The sequence below is a fragment of the Chenopodium quinoa genome, unplaced genomic scaffold (assembly GCF_001683475.1).
Source record: "Chenopodium quinoa cultivar QQ74 unplaced genomic scaffold, ASM168347v1, whole genome shotgun sequence".
Lineage (NCBI taxonomy): Eukaryota > Viridiplantae > Streptophyta > Magnoliopsida > Caryophyllales > Amaranthaceae > Chenopodium > Chenopodium quinoa.
In genome coordinates this window covers 2798315-2820200 of record NW_018743327.1, presented here as the reverse complement: position 1 = coordinate 2820200, position 21886 = coordinate 2798315, and the positions used below count along the sequence as shown (strand labels likewise).

General features: G+C 40.9%; 3 protein-coding genes across 4 annotated transcripts; all 3 read left to right on the top strand.

Annotated features, from left to right (window-relative positions):
- Positions 1-1773: 1773 nt before the first annotated feature.
- LOC110737398 (sucrose-phosphatase 2-like) lies at positions 1774-9345 on the top strand. Of its 2 annotated transcripts, none has more exons than XM_021917754.1 (9): positions 1774-2068; positions 2774-2877; positions 2970-3269; positions 3409-3510; positions 3606-3794; positions 3905-4195; positions 4402-4588; positions 8812-8858; positions 8955-9345. In XM_021917754.1, exons 2-9 carry the CDS (start codon positions 2818-2820, stop codon positions 9036-9038), a joined length of 1260 nt encoding a protein of 419 aa, XP_021773446.1. In that variant the 5' UTR covers positions 1774-2068; positions 2774-2817; the 3' UTR covers positions 9039-9345. The 2 variants fall into 2 exon arrangements, with proteins under 2 accessions (XP_021773446.1, XP_021773445.1); XM_021917753.1 differs by having other exon boundaries at positions 3409-3523; positions 3610-3794.
- Positions 9346-11348: 2003 nt separating this feature from the next.
- LOC110737466 lies at positions 11349-13256 on the top strand. The gene has a single exon (XM_021917826.1). It carries the CDS (start codon positions 11349-11351, stop codon positions 13254-13256), a length of 1908 nt encoding a protein of 635 aa, XP_021773518.1.
- A 722-nt stretch (positions 13257-13978) lies between these two features.
- Positions 13979-16414, top strand: LOC110737465. The gene is made up of 2 exons (XM_021917825.1): positions 13979-14225; positions 15513-16414. The coding sequence occupies exons 1-2, from the start codon at positions 13979-13981 to the stop codon at positions 16412-16414; spliced, it is 1149 nt and encodes a 382-aa protein (XP_021773517.1).
- The last annotated feature ends 5472 nt before the right edge of the window (positions 16415-21886 follow it).

The following is a 21886-nucleotide window of genomic DNA, read 5'->3' as shown; positions in this document are numbered from 1 at the left end:
AAGAATTATTATTAACTATTTTTACAGTTGGCTACATGTACATCTTTCGTGTGCGCATACTGCTTCTGGACTCTCATACTATCGAGGTGCGTTTGACCATCAGCAAGAGGACCAGGTATAATTGTTGTTTTTTTTTATGCATTGGTATTTGTTCATTATAATAGTTATATTAACTTATACAATTAACATACCTATTTTGGGAATTAGATGATTTGGCAGCCATATACTGTGGCGGTTATGGAGCGACTTCCAGACATTCACATTTGGTGTAAACGCGCCCCTCTTATTTGCTTTGACGTCGTTGAGTTCCACCTCCCAGAACGAGTCATGCGTCAGTTCGGTTTAGAGCAGCCGATCCTAGAGGCAGTAGTTACAAACATTGCTCTACACAAGAAGGATCGAAGAGGACAGCGTAACTGGGAGATTCGACATTCGGACCATGTACATGATTGGGATCGACGAGAGGCATTAGTAGTCCAGGGTAACCCGTTCACTGGGACTTCTTCACTAGTCATGACAGAGTACATGGCTTGGTACCATCGCATCACGAGGTAGATCATTACTCCACCTTCGTAGCCACGCCCCCCAAGTCATTACCAGCCATCTAGCTCTAACCTAGTACTTGTATGAACTTCATTTCATTTCAATTATAAAGTAGTTATTTCATTTTTGAATTCATTATACTAACAATAAAACTAACTTCAATGCAGGCACATGCAGTTGCTGATTTGCACGCGAAGCTATCGGGAGCTACTAAGACCATCTCTGATTTGCCACCACACAAGGCTCTACCATTTGTCATTCAAATGATACAGAGTCTTACATCATTTTGTGGGCAGACCTTGTCTAGGGTAGGGCATTCACATCTTATTAAGCAGCCTCTAGTGTCCACCTCACTATCTTCTTCTGCTTCTATTGTGCACACTCGGCCGATTAGACCACCATCCCATCGTGGTGGTCATTCATCATGTGCTTTTCATCCACCGACTCCCATTCTCTCTCCCTTGCATGCTCCTTCCCCCTCTCCTTTACATGGTCCTTCTCCCTCTCCTACGGTTCGACATCCAATTGTCACTTATGCTCCACTTTTTCCACCTCCCCCACCCTCTCCTCCTCCTCCTCCTCCTCCTCAAACTCTACTTGTTTCTCCTCAACATATCATCGTCACATCTCCTCCACTAGTGCAACACCAATATCAAAGAGTTCAATGGCGTGGAAATAGTAAGTCTCAGCTTGGAGTTGGAGTTGGCCTACATGATATTCCATAGGACGAGACAGCTACATCACCTTCATCATCATTTTATGGGAAGAAGCAACGTACGAGCTAGGTGTATATTTTGGTACCATTGACATATGCTATTTTGCAAATGATTAGTATTTGAGACTTTGTTTATATTTTATTATTTGATAAGTATTTGGCATTGCTCTTAGATTACCTTAATACAATTTTGACTTCCATGGATTAGAATGTTTAAGTAACTTGTTATTTGTGGTGGTTGTGTAGAAGATATGGTATATGGACTTTTCAGGCTGAATAGTAGGTTTTAAGGTTTTACAGGTACACTTGCAGGTTTTTTTTGGCTGATTTACTAATATTTTGTTTTAAAAAAAATTTACAGCAAAAGCGGTTTTCATTTTATAAACCTAAGTAGCGGTGTATGAAATTAAAATCACTACTTGAAGTAGCAGTTTATTCTCTTAACACCGCTAAATCAAGTAGTTGCTTGTTGCTGGACCGAAAAAAAAAAAAAAAAAAACCAGTTTGTTCTCATTAGCTAACGTGGACAGTCCGGTGGGAATTAAAAAAAGATTGGTTGTATTTTGAAAATTGCGTGTTTTCCCAACATTATTTGGAGAAGGAAAGGCTTGAAAATGTTACCTAATTGAGATATTTTACTGATTTATTTACAGAAATGTTATTAGACATATGATTTTTTTTTTTTTAAAGCCTCCATACGTACGTAAATGCTCCGTGATAATTAGGATTCCTTTTGTTATAGTCGGTGCTTGAGAAATTTTTTGGCATTTTACTCTGAAGACAGAGAGATTCAAGCTCCTCATAAAACTGGTAAATATGTTATTCTGCTGGTACTTTGGCTTCAATCCGAAATATTGGAACTATTTTCTTTTTTAATGTACTGAGTTTTTATCTACTTATGATTCAATCTTGATGAAATTGCATTTTATTTTTTTCATGTTTTTTTTTTTAAAGTTTAATTCTATTTTCTGGGGTAAGAAATTAAGAATTACCCGTTATTTTATGATTTTTGTCCTTTGGCAATGATCGTTGATTCCCATTTGACGAGTTTGACAGTTTATTTATGCACATCTGTTATAGAATTGTAAGCTAATCCAATTGAATCAGTTGAAAATGTTAGATGTTTTTATTGTCAATTCCATGCTCATATAAATATTAAAAGATCGATTAATGACATTTACCCCATTTTTATATATATGATTAAATGATATGATAAGCGAAAACGCAAGATTATATAGCTAACTTATAGTCACATAGCTTTATAAATATGCAAAAATGTCAAATTGATCATTTATACTCCTAATGTGTGTTAGGTACTCACATGTTCAAAATTTTGACTTAATTGGTCTTTGATGAATGTATAAATTGGTTCTTTTGTTTCAAAAGTCAGAGAAAATTTGACATTGAAGGGTAGTTTTGCGCACAGGGTTGGAAATTAGATGATTCCATAGAAAAATGCCTAAAATTGTGTTCATGTTAATGCTAATATGATCATGTATTCTGACTTCTGAGCAGAGACAGACTTGTTAATAAGTTGGAATTATACGGGGCATGATACTATGGATCGCCTAGACAATGCAGCACGCGTTATGCTAGTTTCAGATCTTGACTACACAATGGTATTGTTTCTTTTTCCTTACCTCATGAAACTAGTCCGCTTTTGGTTTCAATATCTTGTTGTTTTGTTCATCGGAGATGGTGGTATTCACAGGTTGATCATAATGATTCTGAGAATAATGCTCTCTTAAGGTTCAATGCACTGTGGGAAGCATATTTTCGCCATGATTCCCTACTGGTGTTTTCTACGGGGCGATCACCTATTAGCTACAAAGAGTTGAGGAATGAAAAACCCTTGCTTACTCCAGATATAACTGTTATGTCTGTGGGAACTGAGATTGCTTATGGGGATTCTTTCGTGCCTGATGTTGATTGGGAACAATCTCTCAATCACAAGTGGGATCGAAAGATTGTGACAGAAGAAACTGATAAGTTTTCCGAACTTGTGCTTCAGGTCTCACTTTAAGCTATTGGCAGTTATGCCAAATTTCCAATGAGATATTTCTTTTTGCAAAATAATGTAATATACGCACTTTTGGATTTCAATGGATGAGTAGATATTCATAGAGCCTATTTTCAAATGCTGAACACAGTCTGAAACTGAGCAGCGGCCTCACAAGGTTAGCTTCTTCGTGGACAAGGCCAAGGCGTCCAAAGTGATTGAGGTTCTTGAAGCACGCCTAGTAGAAAGAGGGGTAAAATTTTCTGGTATCCTTTTGCAACTCTGATACTTCAAAGAGGTTATCCCCTTCTATTTTGAACACTTGATCAGAAAAATGTTATTTCTCAGTTAGACATCAAAATTATCTATAGTGGCGGGGTTGCTCTGGATGTGTTGCCAAGAGGAGCTGGCAAAGGACAGGCTCTCTCATACCTAACGAATAAATTTGATGGTAAAACTCCTAGGAACACTCTTGTATGTGGTGATTCGGGAAATGATGCCGAGCTGTTCAGTGTTCCAGGAGTTTATGGTGTCATGGTTAGTACTTAAGTATATCCAAAACGTCGTTTGTTTTCCTGTGTATTCTTTCATTTTAGTTGATATTAATTTTTCAGTTAGCAAAGCATCTCTCATCTATTCACATGCAGGTCAGTAATGCACAAGAAGAGTTATTGCAATGGCATGCATTAAATTTGAAAAACAACCAGAATATACTTCATTCCTCTGAAAGATGTGCTGCTGGTATCATACAAGCCATTGGCCATTTTGATCTAGGGCCTTGTATATCACCAAGGGATAAGATGGACTCTTTGGAATACTCAAAGCAAAATATGAATCCGGGATTTGAAGTTGTTAATATGTATCTGGCTTGTGAGAAATGGCAACGTGGAGAAGTTGACAAGTCTGAGAAATTTATTCAGAACTTGAAGTCAAATTTTGTACGTGTGATTCTGAATATATCATCATAGAACTACATAATTAGTACTTCCTCTAGAGATGAACTTTGTTATCAATGCATACATACAAGGACATATTGTTCTCAACTTTGCAATTATAATTAGAAGGCTGAGAAAATTTTCATGTTGTATAGTTTTGGTTGAGATGCTAAAGCCACTTGTGTTTCTTTTTGTTATTTGACAACCAGCTTTCATCAGGGGTCTTTGTCCATGCTTCTGGAGTAGAGAAACCTCTCTATGACTGCTTAGATGCATTGGAGAAGTCTTATGGACATATGCAAGGTCGCCGATTTACGGTGTGGGTTGATCGAGTTTCTTCTGCTCAGATTGGTTCTGATACTTGGCTTGTGAAATTCGACAAGTGGGAATTGTCAGGTGATAAATCTCTCTCTCTTTTTCTTTCTCTCTCTCTTTTTTTTTTTTTTTTTTTTTTTTGTCGTGCTTGTAGTGATTGATAAGTTCTAATTGTTTTTGCTTAACAAACCTTCCTTATCATAAACCACAATTAAACTGCGGTTAGGATTATGTGAGATTTAAAAAATAGCTAGTATGGATTAGGTTTTATAGCATAAATCATTTCCATAGCTATATTTTTTCCTTACATGGCCTAGATTGATGAATTTGTCCCAAGAATAACACATGAAGACATACGAGAGAAGAGAGAAAAGAGGAGAGGAAATAAAAATAAAAAGGAAAAATGGAAACTTAATAATCCCACCTTTGCCACTTCTGCTCAAAACAATCCCAACTTTTCGAATTCCCAAAATAATCCCACCTTTGACCCTCATCTTTTCAAAATGAGCCTTTTAACACACAACTTGTTTAACAGGTTAACTTTTTTTTTTTTTTTTCAATCTCTCATCATCTCCCACCTTTTCAAAATGAGCCTTTTAACACACAACTTGTTTAACAGGTTAACTTTTTTTTTTTTTTTTTCAATCTCTCATCTCCCGCTTAGCTATCCGCCATAACCACCACCACATCACCACCTAACCCAACCACCTTCTTTCTCTCTCCGAATCCCCACCATCGCCGAATCCCCACCACCCACGAATCCCCACCACCCACGAATCCCCACCACCCACGAACCCCGGCCACCACAAAGTCCCACCATCCACAAATCTCGACCACCCACGAAACCCAAACCACCCCCGCCGATCTCACCCACGAAACTCACCAACCCCGAATTTTGACCAACCGACGAAACCCAAACCACCCATGAACCCCGATCTCCCACGAAACCCAAACCACCCCGAAATACCGCCGCCTACAAACCTCGACCACCCATGAACCCCGATCTCACCCACGAAACCAGGATTGGGGAGATGGGGAAAGGGGGGGGGGTGGTGAAGTGGTGTGTGATGCGGTGGACGGTGGTGGGGAGTTTTTTTTTTATTTTTTTTAAAAAAAAAATTGCAAAAATTAAAAGGAAAAATTACTCCCATTAATCTGAACTTTGCCTCGTCCGTCCAAATTAATCCCAACTTTCGTTTATTATCTATCACTCCCAACTTTAGGGGGTATTAATTTCTATTGCACCCAACAGGTAATCTAACCTGATATTGCAGGTTACCTAGACACGTGTCCACACGTGATAGGTCTAAAAAAATACAAAAAAAAAAAAAAAACTAAAACCAAAATACCAGCCACCCTATCCCTACCCCCTAACCCACCGGAACCCTAACCCCAGCCTCCAAACTCGCCGGAAACCGGTCCACCAACCCCCCTAAACCACTGAAAACAGCCGGCCGTTTTCGCCCCCTTTAGCCCCGCAGCACCACGACAAACACAACGCACCAGCCAAGCACCACCACACAACCGCAGCACCACGACCACGCATCTCACTTGCCCAGTTCCCCCGCCGTTTTCACCCTCTTTACCATCGTTTTCTCCCCTTCCCTGCCGGATTTCGCCTACCCATCCCTTTCCCCGTCGAATTTCACCCCCTTTTCGTTCCCCGATTTATTTTCCCCTGTTTTGGTGCGAGGAAGGAGAAACATGGGGTTGTGGTTGTGGTCGTGGAGAGTGAAGGAGAATAGGAGGGTGGGTGGTAGCTGTGGCGCCGACACCAGGGCAGGAAAGGGGGGTTCTGGGCGGTGGTCGGTGCTCTGGGGGAAGGTGTTTGTGGCTGTGGGTGGGTGGGGCGGGTTGTTGCTGTCGTGGGGAAGGTTTTGGTTTTTTTTTTTTTTAATTTTAACCAATCATTATGTGACACGTGTGCAACTAATCACAAGTCAGCAAAATTTACCTCTTCAACCGGTTTCAAGTCATTTGGGTGCAATATAAATTAATACCCCCTAAAGTTGGGAGTGATAGATAATAAACGAAAGTTGGGATTAATTTAGGCGGACGAGACAAAGTTCAGATTAATGGGAGCAATTTTTCCAAATTAAAATTGTACCAATCAGAAGGTGACACGTGGCAAGTCACCTTCTAAAATAAGTTACCAATTTTACAAACCGGTAAAAGGCTCATTTTGAGAAGATGGGGGTCAAAGGTGGGATTATTTTGGGAATTCGAAAAGGTGGGATTGTTTTGAGCAGAAGTGGCAAAGGTGGGATTATTAGTTTCCATTTTTCCAAATAAAAATAAAAATAAGAAGGAAAAAAGTAGAACAAATTAGTAAAATACTATTAGAGATGGCCAGGTTACTGCAAATGGGGGTATGTTGAAATTCATGGGAAGTATAATTTTTGGTAGTTGTTTGGTTAGCACTAAGTAAAAGAAATGGAAGAAATAGATAATTCTAGGAAAATTGATTTCCCGCAAAACATGAGAAGTTACTTACCTAACATCCCCTTAGTCAACAGAAATTTCTGGGAATTCATTTACCTAACATCCCCTTGGTAAATAGAAATGGGAGATTCCTTTGGTGCCAACCAAACAAATTATGGCCATTTCCTGGGAAGTACATAATGGAAATTACTTCCCATAAAATAAAAATTCCCACGGGAATTTAATTCCCTTGTGAACCAAACAAGCCCAAAGTATAATAAAGATTTCTGTATGTTACTGAGTTAACAGCAATGTATAAATTGTTTTCTGTCTTTCCATTGTCATTTTCTCAGAACTTTAAGATGCGCTTTTTGCTGGAAAAAATTTAGGAAGTTCCCAAACCAACAAGGGGTTATTTAATGAGCTTGATCAGGCTGGTTATTTTGGGGTTCTATTGCAGAAGGGATGGTCAACTCATTAATTTAGAGGGTAGATATTTACATAATCTGCTATGTTATACTACTCTAGGATAAAATTTACCAGACAGGTTAATAATTTACCTTTACTGTCTTCTGATTGCATCATACCTGGCAAGATAACTCTCGAGTTAGCTAAGTTTAACAGTCAAAACTCAACCCAAAATCACTCGACTCAACTCAAATTTGAGTGTATCTCTAACATGTGAAAATGCACTCGGAGAGTGTGCAGGAAGACATTGTTAGTTGGATGTTAATTTTTTTACAAGTACTCCAAATTGTTTTGCTGTTTTGATATTTAACTTTAAGCACTTATTCAGGTTAGGGAAATCATCAAATCAATTTGACTAAAGCTTTTCTTCTGTCAAATTGGACCATGAGTTGAATTTGAGCATATTGAACTTGACTCAAGTTGATCCCTAGCTCATAGAATCAGTCATATTGTCCTCAAATGAGCAGCAGTAGGACCATTTCATTTACTGCATTCTGATTATTTCGTTTTTTAGGTCCTTGTTAGCCAGGGAAGCTTTGGTGTATTGTAATATATAGATTGCAACTACTGTCTTCTTCATTTGATCTCTTCAAATATGATTAAGATTCATCACTCTGTCCGTTTTCTTTGCTTTTCTGGTGGTCCTACCTTGTCTCAGTGCTGATCGAACAGTAAGGACTTCAATTTGCTCTTTCAGATGTAGAAGCTTCAGATACTGAACTTTTACAGGTTATCTGCAGTTCTCGTAACCATTTAATAGCTCACAAGCACTTATTGCAGAAGTCTGTAGCAGGCAGGCCTTGCTTTTCACCTCAGTAACATTAAATAATATATATATCTTAGAACATTCAGCAACTCAACTCTGCCAATGGATACAGGGTCTTTCCATTGGATATGTTGATGGCCCAAATACATTGAATTATAGCTTTCATTTAAAGGGTCAAAGCCTCATATCAAATCTTTATCATCCTTGAATTGTGTCGTGTACTTCTATCTTTACAGTTTAACAAATCAACTCACATTTTATCTGCAAGAAACATTATATGCCACAGTTGGTTTTCATGCAATTCTCTCCACTCAAATTCTTTTTGGATTGAAATCTTTTATCTAATCGGATTCAATGATCACTTATCATCTTGCTTTGCTGGAGGGGATTTGGTTCTCAATGCCGATAATTTTTATTACTAGAGTATGATTTTGGGAAGAGAATATCTGAACCAATGTTGAATTCTTTTATCGTATATTCCATCCATATTATGACATGGACTCTGATATATTTTTAAATATTCATGGGTTCTGAGTAATCCATTTTCCTCTCAATGTAGTTTGTGATATCATACTGTAGTATGTTTGTCTTGCTGTTGAAATAACCAGAATCTTTGCTGTCTTGATAAATTTTGCTATGGTGTGTCTAGGTAAGGAGTGCCGTTGCTGTTTAACAACAGTTTTACTGAACTTAAAGGTATCATTTCAAAAAAGTTTTGATCAGCTAAATCCTTAGATTCAAAAAAGACTCAGCTTGACAGTCGTGCTGATATAAGTTGTGCATGAATTTCAGCCCAAAGGATTCACTTGGATGCATGTACACCAGACATGGATGAACGGAAGCACGTTAGAAACTGAAAGGGTGTGGCTGTTCTAGAACCTTGACTAAGAAGGTCGAAGTATACCTAAAAGAAGGAATGACAATTACTATTGGAGGTTGTTCGTTCATGGGTAGAACCGTAGAAGTGCTAAATATCTGGGGAAAATAACTAACTTCTCCTTGCTTCTCTTCCAGGAATGGATATGGAGTTATAAGTTTCATAAAACCATGTAAGTTACAGATACAATGGTGCTGATAAGGGAGACAAATTAAACGTCCCTGTACACTGCTTGCTGTTATAGATAAAGGGTTTGGTTAGAGCAGTGTATGCATTTTTAATCACATGAATGCAATTTATACACAATGGTCATTTTTTTAAAATTGTCATGGTTGAAGACTTGGAGGTTTATTGAACTTTGTCTAGTAAAGCCAGGTTTTGTATTAGATGGCCTCACAATAATTTATTCTGAGATAACAGTGAATTCTGAACATGTCTAGAGGGGTATTTTAGGTTTGCGACAATTTAGCATAAAGTAAGATTTGTACATTTTGACAAAAATTGAATTACATTATTACAACTTGTCATTTTGTTGAAGACTTGCTCTTGAAGTGATGGTGTGAATCTAACTCCCAACTTTTCTTCAAAAAGAACAAGAAGAAAAGCAAACAAATAAACAAATTTATGCCCAATCACTAGACCCAACAAATCGGGTCATCATTTGGGTCGGGTCATTTTGAAACGCGTTCGGGTCAGATCCTTTCGGGTTTCAGGTCATTCAAAAATCGGGTTAAGTCGGGTATCAGGTCAAGTTCGTGTCATGTCATTTTGATTGGGTCACTTCGAGTCGAATCAAATTTGGGTTAACATATTGCGTCATTTTAATAAGCTAAAGTTCGGATCGTTAGAACTTGTTTTAACAAGGCTTTTCACTTCAAGCCAAGTTTAATCTTGAAGTTAAACTTGATAATATTAGTATAAACCTAGCCGAACTATGTTCAGTTTAGCTTACTTTGTAGCTAGTCTTTTGTAAATATACTCGTACCTACTACTCTACTACTCAATAATATCATTTATATGTCTACGGGACTACAAAGACAACAACTAACCTAATACGAAGTATAACAAATCTATAATACTTGCTTGTAGGATATAAGGTCATTGTCGCATATTATGTATATTTATAAAATAAAAAATTCGAATTTAATCATATCTAATGATCTAGTGCCCCTAAAATTGTTGCACACTATCTTATTTTTGGTTTGAGGCTACCCATAAAACACTAATTGCACGTCGAACCGGATTATTATCTTGGTTAAAGATATTAACATGATGGGAAAAATAATCTTCAATCAAGACATTTATATCGCGCCACCAAAAACCCATTCCACTAGTGTTTCCTACACTGCTAATACATAAACCTGTCACAAAACTACAATTATATTGTATCTTTTCCAATCTATTTGCATTTATGATCGTCTCCATAAAGAAAACGATGTGTGGCCTCTCTCTCCAACACCAATTCCGAAGAGCGTTAATTATTGTCAACGAGTTTCCACGCCCTTGACAGTTTCAACTAAAAATTTCATGGCTTTTCGAGGGATTGGACAAAACCAACACCTTCTACTTGAATTAAACCATCACCATCAACATTATTGTTAAAAGACTTCAACTTCTTTGCAAAGTTTATTTTACTTTCCTAACAAAACACAAAACAACGTGAGACCTCTTACAAACCCCAAATATTTCAGAGTTACTAAGACCTACGTCTTCCATGCGTAAAACGCCAACCCAAGCCCTTATTAACCTCCTTCACGATCAACCCTTTGCTAAGACCTCCTTCAGATCATGAGCTAGCTGCTTTTGTATGCTCCTTGTCTTGCAAGCAACATTAATGTTCAGTGATACAAGCCTGAGCATGAGTCTGGATGAATTGGGCACTGTTACATTGAATGAAGATGAGGAAAAGGGAGGAGATGAGTTGGCAGTTATGTTGACAGTTGGCAAAAGTTGTTGAGAAGGAATAATCAAGTTCTCTGTATTTAGGAAAGAATCTTTCTGTTATGCCATTTTCTATTATTCATTTTCTGTTATTTGAATTATTAGTGTAAGGCTATATAAGCCATCATCATGATGTAAGAACTTTTCATGATTAATGAAATTACTCTCCTTTTCTCTCTAAAATCTCATTTTCTCTGTTCTATTGTTATCATTGTTTCATTGGTTCACCTCTCGAGAATTCCTTTCTTTCTCGGATTTTCTCTGAGCAAGCAATCCAACTCTTGCTCTCATTCAGAGCTGAGTTTGGGCTAGCTTAATTGTCCTGGTCGCATCATTGGTATCAGAGCCATACGCTCCTTGGATATTCAATGCCACCACGAAAGAACTCCGATCATAACACTGATGACACGGAGGCGATGACAGCTGCTGATCTTCAGAAGCTGGAATCCTCACTCAGATCTCTTCTGGATGAGCAATGTAAGACCCTGAACGAAACTAATAGCACTAATAATCTGAATATCAGTCAAAATACCAAATCTATTTATGAATTGCATGATTTGATGGTGGGTTTGTCTGTACAAGTTACTAAATTAATTTATGATGTTAACTCACCCATTAAAACTCCTGTGAAAACCCTTGACACTTCTGAACCAGGACAGAAAAATTACTCTCAATATTCTTCTAGACTCACAAAAATTAATTTCCCTAAATTTGATGGTGATGATCTTAAGTCATGGTTATATAAGTGCAATCAGTTTTTTGATCTTGATGGTATATCTGATGAAAATAAGATTTCTCTTGCTGTTATACACTTAGAAGGCAGAGCCCTGTTATGGCATCAAAATTTTATGAAAAATACACCACAATGTAGCTGGACTGAGTATGTGGCTGGTATAACTGCTAGATTTGGGGAAATCTATGATGATCCTATAGCTGGTCTAAAAGCTCTTAAGCAAACTGGGACTATTCAAGAGTACCATGATGCTTTTGATGCTTTAGCTAGCAGATTGAATCTCTCTCAAGAATACTTAATCAGTTGCTATATTGGTGGATTGGAGGAAGAGATTCAGCTGGCTGTGAGAATGTTCTCTCCAACCACAATACAACAATCTCATTGTCTAGCTAAGCTACAGGAAGCAGCCCATAAAGCTAGAAAACCAAGACCTCAAACCAAACCTCTTTTACCTACTCCCCCTAGACCCTTCCTATCCACCCAAGGATCCCCTTCCACTTGGAGAGGGACCAATTCCACTTATAATAAACCAAACACGAACCAGCTAAACACAAAACCAAACACAACCAGACAAACCTTAACAGCTGCGGAAATGAATGAGAAAAGAGCCAAGGGCCTTTGTTTTTGGTGTAATGAGAAATATGAATTTGGCCATCAATGTAAGGGAAAGAAACCCCAATTCTATCACATAGAAGTAGGGGATGATTCTGATGAGGAGGGGGAGCACAATGAGAATGAGAATGAGATGGATGCTGAGGCTGAATGTGCTCAAATCTCTTTACAGGCTCTAGATGGCAACACCACTTTTCATACCATGAGAATGATGGGGCAGTTTGGAAGGAAATCTCTTCATATTCTCTTGGATAGTGGCAGCACTCATAATTTCATAGACACCTCTACTGCTCTCAAATCACAGTGTAAGGTGGAGAACATGCCACCTAGATGGGTGAAAGTAGCTGATGGGGGCAGGATTAAGTGTGATGCCATGATTAAAGGGTTTACATGGAAAATGCAGGGTTACACTTTCACTGCAGATTTGTTACTGCTACCCTTGAGTGGTAGCAACATGGTATTGGGAATCCAATGGTTTTCTACCTTGGGTCCAATATTATGGGATTTTAAGAATCTCACAATGGAATTTAAGCTGAATCAAAAGAAGGTGAAGCTTAGGGGTGCAACAAACAAGAAATTGAAGGGCATACAGGCTGACCAACTCTCTAAGTTGCTGCAAAGGGAGAGTGAGCTGTCCATGATGCAGTTAGTAACTGAAGATTCAGATCTCATATTACATTCTGAGATTGAGGAAGGGGCATACAGTCAGCCAGAGCAAGATGCTTTGCAGTCTCTTTTGGGTAGATTCCCAGAAGTATTTGTTGCACCTGCTGGGTTACCACCTAGTAGGGAAAGATTCGACCACCAGATACCACTCAGGGAGGGAACTGATGCTATTAATATCAGACCCTATAGGTATCCAGCAACTCAGAAATTAGATTACAATGTGTTTTATGCTTTATTTATTTATGATATATTATGTGTGGACTAACATAAAGGTTTGTTTTGGGAACGGTTTTTTTAATAGGGGCCTTTAATGGTTCCAAGTTGTAGTTTGATTTTATTTGACTTGTTCGTTTGGTTTTAAATTTTATTTTCGTTTGGTTTTAAACTTTATTTTCGTTTGGTTGACTTTGGGTTGACTTGTTTAATCGGTTTTTAATTTTGAGTCTTCCGCTGTGTATCTTTGATAATTGCCTTAGCCGTTTTCACGGTGACGGTAATGTCTTAGTTATTCCTAATCGTATTTTTAAAAGAGTAGAATGGGTATTTAAAGGAAAGGAATTTCTAGGGTGTTACAATGGCCCAAATCCCGAGAGATATCCCTAAAAGCCGTAAAACGACGCCCCCATGTCGCACGTGGCATCGTGTGATTGCGCAGCCAATCACGTCACGTAATTTTAGGGTACAAACCCTAAAAAGGGCACAAGTTCCCACCCCTATAAATACCCCAATCATTTATGATGGGAGGGGTGGATGATGACATTACAAGAAAAAGAGCATTAATAGCTCCAACTTCTCTCTACTTTCTCTCTCTAGCCCTTTCCGTTTCCGATCACTAACTTGATCGTCGGAGGCGAATATTCCGACAAAGGAATATTCGTTGTTTTGCAGGTGTCTTAGTCTCGTTGCCAGAAGAACGCGACCAATATCCGAGGAAATCCAAAAAACACCCGAAACATTTGGCGTTGTCAATGGGGATACTTGTCCGTTATGGCAATAGATGGTCAGACACCTAATCCAGGCGAGGACGGACATGTAGAGGATATAATCCCTACAATCCATACCAGCGATCCGCTGATCGCCACATTTCAAGAGGCTGATGACCCTCCTGTTACTGCAACCTCTCTGAAAGCCGCACTCAACAAGCTCCGAAAGGAGTTTGAGAGCAATAGAGCCTCTACCTCTAGGCAGCCGCCTAGGAAAGAGGGGGAACACCCCATTTCTCCGAACGAACAAGGCAACCAACACAACAGATGCTAGGAACACCCTATTTCGCCGAACGAGTGGTAGGTCTCCAAGGGTGTTGTAGACGAATTTCTCTGATCTGCTGACGAAAATCCAATTGGCTGGGGGGAGAGGTAGGCGGCCACAAAGAGAGGAGCCTGAGCCGTCTAGAAGATTGAAGGATGAAAGGGATAATCTCCGGCATAAGCAGCGCGAACGTGCCGCATACTCAGACACGGCCTCAACCCCCACTATGCCGGACGAATTTTCCAACTACTCTTTATTCTCAGCATAGCAACACAGCCATCTCCAGTCGGAGTCAAGCTGTGCGTACTCCAACCCTTGTTCCAGTACAACCGCCGCAGTATACGCCCCCTCAGGGTCTTAACGGCATTGTGCAGCCAAGCCCCCAGGTTTTCGGACAATATGGGTCGTTCGCTCAGACGTCCGGTCAGACTCCTTATATGGCCGGACAGCCTGTGCAGCCCTAGCCAATTGATTGGCAGATGTGGTTGTTGAATCTTGGGGATAAGCCGCCTCCGTTTTCGCAAGATATTTTAACTGCCCCTCAGCCACCAAAGGTGAAGAGTGTACTCCTGGGAGCCTATGATGGCACGACAACCCAGAAGAACACATCACCTCGTACAGGAACCTGATGTACTTGCAAAGTGTAGATGATGCTACCTGGTGCAAATTCTTTCCGGCCACTTTAAAGGGTGTGGCAAAGGATTGGTTCAATAGCCTCCCGGCTGGATGTATCAATTGCTTTACTACTCTTAGTTTGCTGTTTGTGGGAAATTTTTCATACAACATACCGCCTCGAAAGACCAGTCTTAATTTGGCAACTATTGTTCAAGGAAAGAATGAGGGCCTACGGTCGTACGTCCAGCGATTTAACCAAGAAAAAGCCCAAATTCATAATATGCCGGATGAAATGGCTTACTCTGAATTTCTCCGGGGATTAAGGCATAATGGTTTTAAATTTGACTTGGTAAGAAAAAAGATTCAGACATACGCAGGTGTTTTGCGGGAAGCCGAAGCTTATATTGAGGTGGCGGACTTTTATTCGCTCACAAAATCAGAAGCGCCGGCCAAGGGGGCTGAGAAGAAACAATCTTCTCAGCAAGACTCGGCCGGCCAAAAGAAAAAAGGAAAAAAGAGAAAAGAAGTATGGGTGTCCGACGGTCAGCCACAGAAATCCAAGAAGGTCAAGGCGTACGAGCCCTAGTATGAGTTCAACAAGGACTGTTATTCCTTCCTGATGGAAATCAAAGATAAGTTTGAGTTTGAAAATCCCCAGCCACTGAGAGGCCCGGCTTAGTACAGGAACAAGCTAAGAACAAGTATTGTCATTACCACAAGGACGTGGGACATGACACGAACGATTGTATCAATTTGAAGAGATTGTTGGACAAGCTAGCTGAGAAAGGCATGCTGAACTCTTATGTGATGAAGTCCAAATTCACTTACACACGGACAGACAACACGTCCGAGAAGAGACTGAAAAATGATAAGAGCAAAGACAAGGAAGATGATGGGAATAACACTGATTCAGGCTTTTTGGTCGTGATATCAGGAGGTTTCGCCTCAGGCGGCCTAACCATGAAAGGGATCAAGCAAGACGCCTGGAACTTGGGAAAGGTGATGCAAACGGATGCAGTAAAGGCCGAACCCTTTCCCAAAGTAATCATCAGCGAGACTAACCGGTGGGATGTCAAAGCCCTGCATAATGATCCCATGGTATTCATTATGAAGATAGCCAATTTGAAGGTTGGACGAATATTGATTGATACGAGTAGCTCGGCCGACATCATTAGCCTGGCCGCTTTGAAGAATCTAAGCTTCCTAGAGGATGCTCTTCAAGACATCACTAACCCGTTGGTAGGATTTTGGGGGAATATTATCCACCCGGTTGGGCGAATAGACCTACCCATCCGCTATGGGCAACAAAGGGAAGGAAGAGATATGGTTGTCCGCTTCTTGGTTGTAAAAGAACTGACTGGATATAACGTCATACTCGGCCGTCCTACACTGAATGCAGCCAAAGCAGTCATTGTACCTCATCTAATGTTGCTAAAGTTCGAGAGGACGGACAGAAAAATTGGGACAATCCAAGGAAGTCAGAAAATGGCTAAGGAATGTAATCAGTTGACCGTTAAGCCTACAACACGTGGACCAAAATTGTCCGAGCCAAAAGAATAAGGAACCTCACTCTCAGCATACCAGGTCAGCCAGAAGCGTAAGGCGGCCAAGATAGAGCAAGCATAGCAGCTAATGACTGTCCGTCAGCCAGAAGAGTTAAGGCCCCAGCCGGCTGGCAGTCACCAAGATATAGTGCTTGACCCCGATCAACAAGGTCGGACGGTTAGTGTAGGCACGTACTATAGCTTTGGGTATGCTTGGGGATGACTTAGTTCAACTGCTGAAAGAATTCAAATATTTATTTGCATTCAACGTTGGTGAGATGCCAAGAATAAGTCCTGACCTGGCCGTGCATTAGCTGGCTGTGAACCCAACCGTTAAACCTGTCCGCCAGAAGAAGAGAAATCATGGAGAAGAGAGGAATCAGGCGGCCGCAGCTGAGGTAAAAAAGCTGCTGGACGCCGATTTCATTCGACAATGTTATTACCCAAACTGGGTAGCCAATGTAGTTCTCGTGAAAAAGCCGAATGGAACTCGGAGAATGTGTGTGGATTACACCAATCTGAACAAGGTATGCCCTAAGGAAAGCTTTCCCTTACCCAAAATCGACCGCCTGGTTGATTCAACGGTCGGGCATGCCCTGATGAGTTTCATGGACGCATACTCTGGATTCCATCAAATTCCCTTATGGGAAGAAGATCAAGAGAAAACAGCGTTCGTAACTGATCAGGGGTTGTACTGTTACAAAGTTATGTCATTCGGCCTCAAGAATGCCCCTGCTACCTTCTAGCGACTTGTTAATACAGTCTTTAGTGATCAGCTCGACCGGAATATGGAGGCGTACATCGATGACATGATTGTCAAGTCAAAAAAGCCGGCCGACCATCTGAAGGATCTACGATAAACTTTTACTGAACTCAGGCGGCATAAGATGATGTTAAATCCAAAGAAATGTGTCTTTGGTGTTGAGTCCGGTAAATTTCTCGGATTTTTTATTGATCAACGTGGAATTGAGGCCAACCCTGAAAAGATTCAAGTTGTCCTGGACATGAAGTCACCAAGGACGATCAAGGAAGTGCAAAGGTTGACCGGCTGCTTAGCAGCACTTGGTAGATTTTTGTCAAGGTCAGGGGATAAGTGTCGTTATTTATTTCAAACTATCAAGAAGAAATCCATGTTCGAGTGGACAGAGTAGGCCGAGGAGGCATTCGTACAGCAAAAAAGCCATCTGCATACGTTGCCTCGGCTCGTCAGTCCACTCAAGAATGAGAAGTTATTCATCTATCTCGCCATCTCTGAACACTCTCTAAGTGTCGTCCTGCTTGCTGAAAGGGACGACCATCAGATCCCAGTCTATATTATCAGTCATGTACTTCACAACGCCGAGCTAAGGTACCCCCCTATTGAAAAATTTGGCCTAGCATTATAGATGTCATCAAAGAATCTGCGGTTGTACTTCTTAGCACATTCAATTGTGGTCTACACTGATCAACCTCTGAAGAATCCATTCACAACCTTAGAGGCCAGTGGTCGTATGCTTAAGTGGGCCTTGGAAATGAGAGGCTTTGACATTACGATTGAGCCAAGAAAGGCAATCAAGGGACAGGCCTTTGCTAATTTTTTAGCTGAGATGACTCGGCCTGATCTTCAGCCGGCCGGAGATCAGATCTGGAAGGTGTTTGTTGATGGTATGCAACGGCGACCGGATGTGGTGCTGTAGACACCTAAAAATGTCTCCCCAAAACCAAACCCGATGATGAACAACTTTTCACCGCCATTATTGGTCGGGTTGAGTATTTAATCTTGTAGTGCTTAAATCCATATTTCCATTTCATAAAACCAACCCAACTCCTATCCCATTTCCCCAAACCATAACTTATTTTCCTCTTTTCGTGCCTTTAAACCCAAAATAATTCATTTCGTGTCCTTTAAAATCATTCATTTAGTGTCCTTTTTATAAAAATGTTTAATCTAGTTTATTTTGGTCCATAATCTGGGTCCAGTGATTGAATAGTTGGATGGGGCTTTAAAAGAGCTTTCCAATGATATATTATAAGCCCAAAAGTTATAACGAATAAGTTATGGCCAAAATATTAAACTGAACCCAAACCAAACCTAAGCCCGCCTTACCTACGACCCAATGATCATGTGGAGGGTCCAAACGATTTAATAAAATTCCTAAACCAATTAGGATTAATTAGAAACTTCTATAAGTTACTAAAACATCCTAATTATCCTTTTTGAAAAGATAAGATTAAAGAGTTTGAAATTGAATAAAACTCCTTTTTTAAAAGTTCTAATTTTATTCGAATTGAAAGACATTCAAAGATAGACAGATATTATTTTCGTGCCCCATAGTCTTTATCCAAATTTTATATGGTTGGATAGCCCTTGAAATTATTTTTCCAATGATATATTATAATATCAATTCCGAGCTATAACGGAAAAGATATGAACAAAATATCAAACTCTATCCAAAACTAACACCGTCTGCATCCAGCTTGGTTAATGAGTGCATCTCACAGAAGACCGCAAAGTCCGGCTTAAAGCCTTTGCAGATGCACGTCACCAAATACCCAAATATGTTCAACCAGTTGTTTGACATCAGCTGGAAGAGAGCGATGTCATATTCGTCCAAAATAGTGTGGACGAAGGCATGGAGAGGGAAGCGCAGTCCAACGTCCAAGGCCGCCCTATAAACGCTGAAGGCCCTTTGGCGCGGCCTCTCTTCCTCCCAAGCGGCCACAACATGTGACTTCCTTGGAGGTTGGATCTCAAATCCTTCCCCAAGGTGGAGGAATGTCTTGTATGTTTCAAACTTGTCATTTAGGTAGCCCAAGGCCGTGCTACCCACCGTACAGGCGTACGGATCTTTAAAGTTGTCAATATTGGCGATGTCCTCTTCGGCCGCCGCCTCAACCTCGGCCGCTTTCTCAACCTCTTCCTCTTCATCTTCTTGAGGGGCATTCCCAAACTCAGAGGACAACACCCTATCTAGATCGGCTGCCTCTACTGAGCTGCGACCCCTAGAACTACGACCGCCCTGGTTGAGGGAACGTCTTCAGGAATTAATGGGCTTTTGCCCTTGTCTTTGGCAGTGGCCGCCTGACTTCCTGTAGGAGGGGCACTGCGAGGAGGCAGGTCGGACGGTTCATTAATCGAAATCCCAGTCCTTGGCATGTCCGACCTGCCATATCGGAGATAGAGTTCAGAAGGGGTTGGGACGGACGGATCAGCGTCCGCCTGTGAAGAGGAAGGAGGTCCTTCACGAAGTAGCAACTCTGCCTCATCCATGACCGATTTGGCATATTGGGGAAACATTAATCCCGGAGTTCGCCCGGACGTTCCCACCACGGTAGAAGCGCCCTGAGTTCTTTGGCGCTCCTCGAAGGAAAAAGTAACCTCCACGGCCGAATGATGGGTGCCCGTGTAGGCGGTTGTCCGGGTAGTGGATCTGGTCTCAATGTCAGTATTATTTGGGTCATAGGGGACCCTAGGATTCACCAGAGTGTCGTCCGGATTTCTGGCTGTGTGACGATCATGCGTCTGCATGGTTCTCGCCATGTTCGATTGCAGGGACAGAGAAGAATAGGTGGAGGTGAGTTGGTACGCACTAGAAATGGACCCACTCCATGAAGGAGACAACTCGTCTTCGTCCACTCTAGACTCCTCAGTCCCAGGCGAACGGTCGGCCCCATGAGGAGAAACGGACGAAGCCGAGTGTTGAGCCAGTTTTAAAAAAATGTATATTAATAATACAAGGAAAAGAAAGCGGGCGGCCTACCTCTGTACGTGTTGAAAGTTTGAAAAGTTCTTGAAAGATTGACCGGAAAACTCAAAAAGTCTCCTGGAAACTCAAACTATGCAGCGGAGCTCTTGAAGATTCAAGGGAAATCACTTTCTCTCTCTAGAAATGCTCTGACTTCTCTCTAGAAAATGTAAAGTTCCAAAGTGTGAAAATGAGGTTCAACCCTTTGTGTATATAGGCAAAATTTATAGGGGTAAGATGGTAAATTCATTTTTCCCGCCCAAAAAAGTTGAATGGTTAAATTTGAAAATTTAACCTAGAATTCAAAGGGGCGAAGGATAACGCTATTAGAACAAGCGGAAAAGAAGACGACCTAATAATGGCACGTCCAAAAAATAAATAGATAAGAAGACGGAGCTAAAGCTCCCTCCTCAATGGATAGACGACCGTTTTTCCCAAAAATGAGACGGCCGCTTTTCCTAAAAATAAGACGGCCGCTATTGTCCGCTCCCTCCGCAAAGATAGGCGTTCGCTTAAAATTTTTAGGCGGACAAAAGTCGTCTGTCAAAACCCTAATGAACTCGTACACACCAAGGCTAGTAAAGGTCAGAGGAGGCGGCCTGTAAGCGTACGACACCCCCTGAGGGGCAAATGTTGAGGGTAAAAATACCTTGTATACGTAGACCAGTCCCGTAGCGACATGTGGCCTAGTGAGAGGGTGACACGTGTCACTATGGGAAGATGCCACGCATTCAGGTTAAAAGCACTCAAGAGCACTGGCCAATCCTGTAGCGACACGTGGCCCAATGAGAGGGTGACACGTGCCACTACAGGAAGATGCCACGTGTTTAGGGCATATAAAACCCCTGAAATCAGCACAAAAAGGGGCCTAATTACATCATGGCCAAATCCCGAGAGATATCCCTAAAAGCCGTAAAACGGCGCCCCCATGTCGCACGTGGCATCGCGTGATTGCGCGGCCAATCACGTCACGTAATTTTAGGGTACAAACCGTAAAAAGGGCACAAGTTCCCTCCCCTATAAATACCCCAATCATTTATGATGGGAGGGGTGGATGATGACATTACAAGAAAAAGAGCATTAATAGCTCCAACTTCTCTCTACTTTCTCTCTCTAGCCCTTTCCGTTTCCGATCACTAACTTGATCGTCGGAGGCGAATATTCTGACAAAGGAATATTCGTTGTTTTGCAGGTGTCTCAGTCTCGTTGCTAGAAGAACGCGACCAGTATCCGAGGAAATCCAAAAAACACCCGAAACAATGAGTTTGGAGAGGCACTCCCGAGATACTCTTAACCATCCGAACAACTCGGATTGTGACAAAAGAAAAAAGAGGCAGAGTTATAAAATTGAAGCAATCTTCCCCAAAGTTTCCATTGGGACTCGCAAATAAGACTTGCGATATTTGAGTCTTCAAAAATCTATGATATTGCTTTCCATCCTTATTAGTCGAGCCATCTCTCCATGTACTTTGATGCTAGCTTAGAGGACCTATTAGACTCACACGATTTGAATTCATTTACATTTTGCGTTAGTTACATCATACCATTTGAAGGTTCAATCTCCATGGGAATCGAAATTGAGCCGTCTAAATAAACGCAAGAAGAATTTTCCTTAATCTCCTTAGAGGAAGCAACATCAACATCATCCAAACTCCTTTTCCTCATGAGAACATTAGCATTTGAAGCACAATTATCATCATCATTTAAGTTGAAACAACACTAATTGGACTATGCTAAGATTCCTCACTATTAACCGTCAGTGA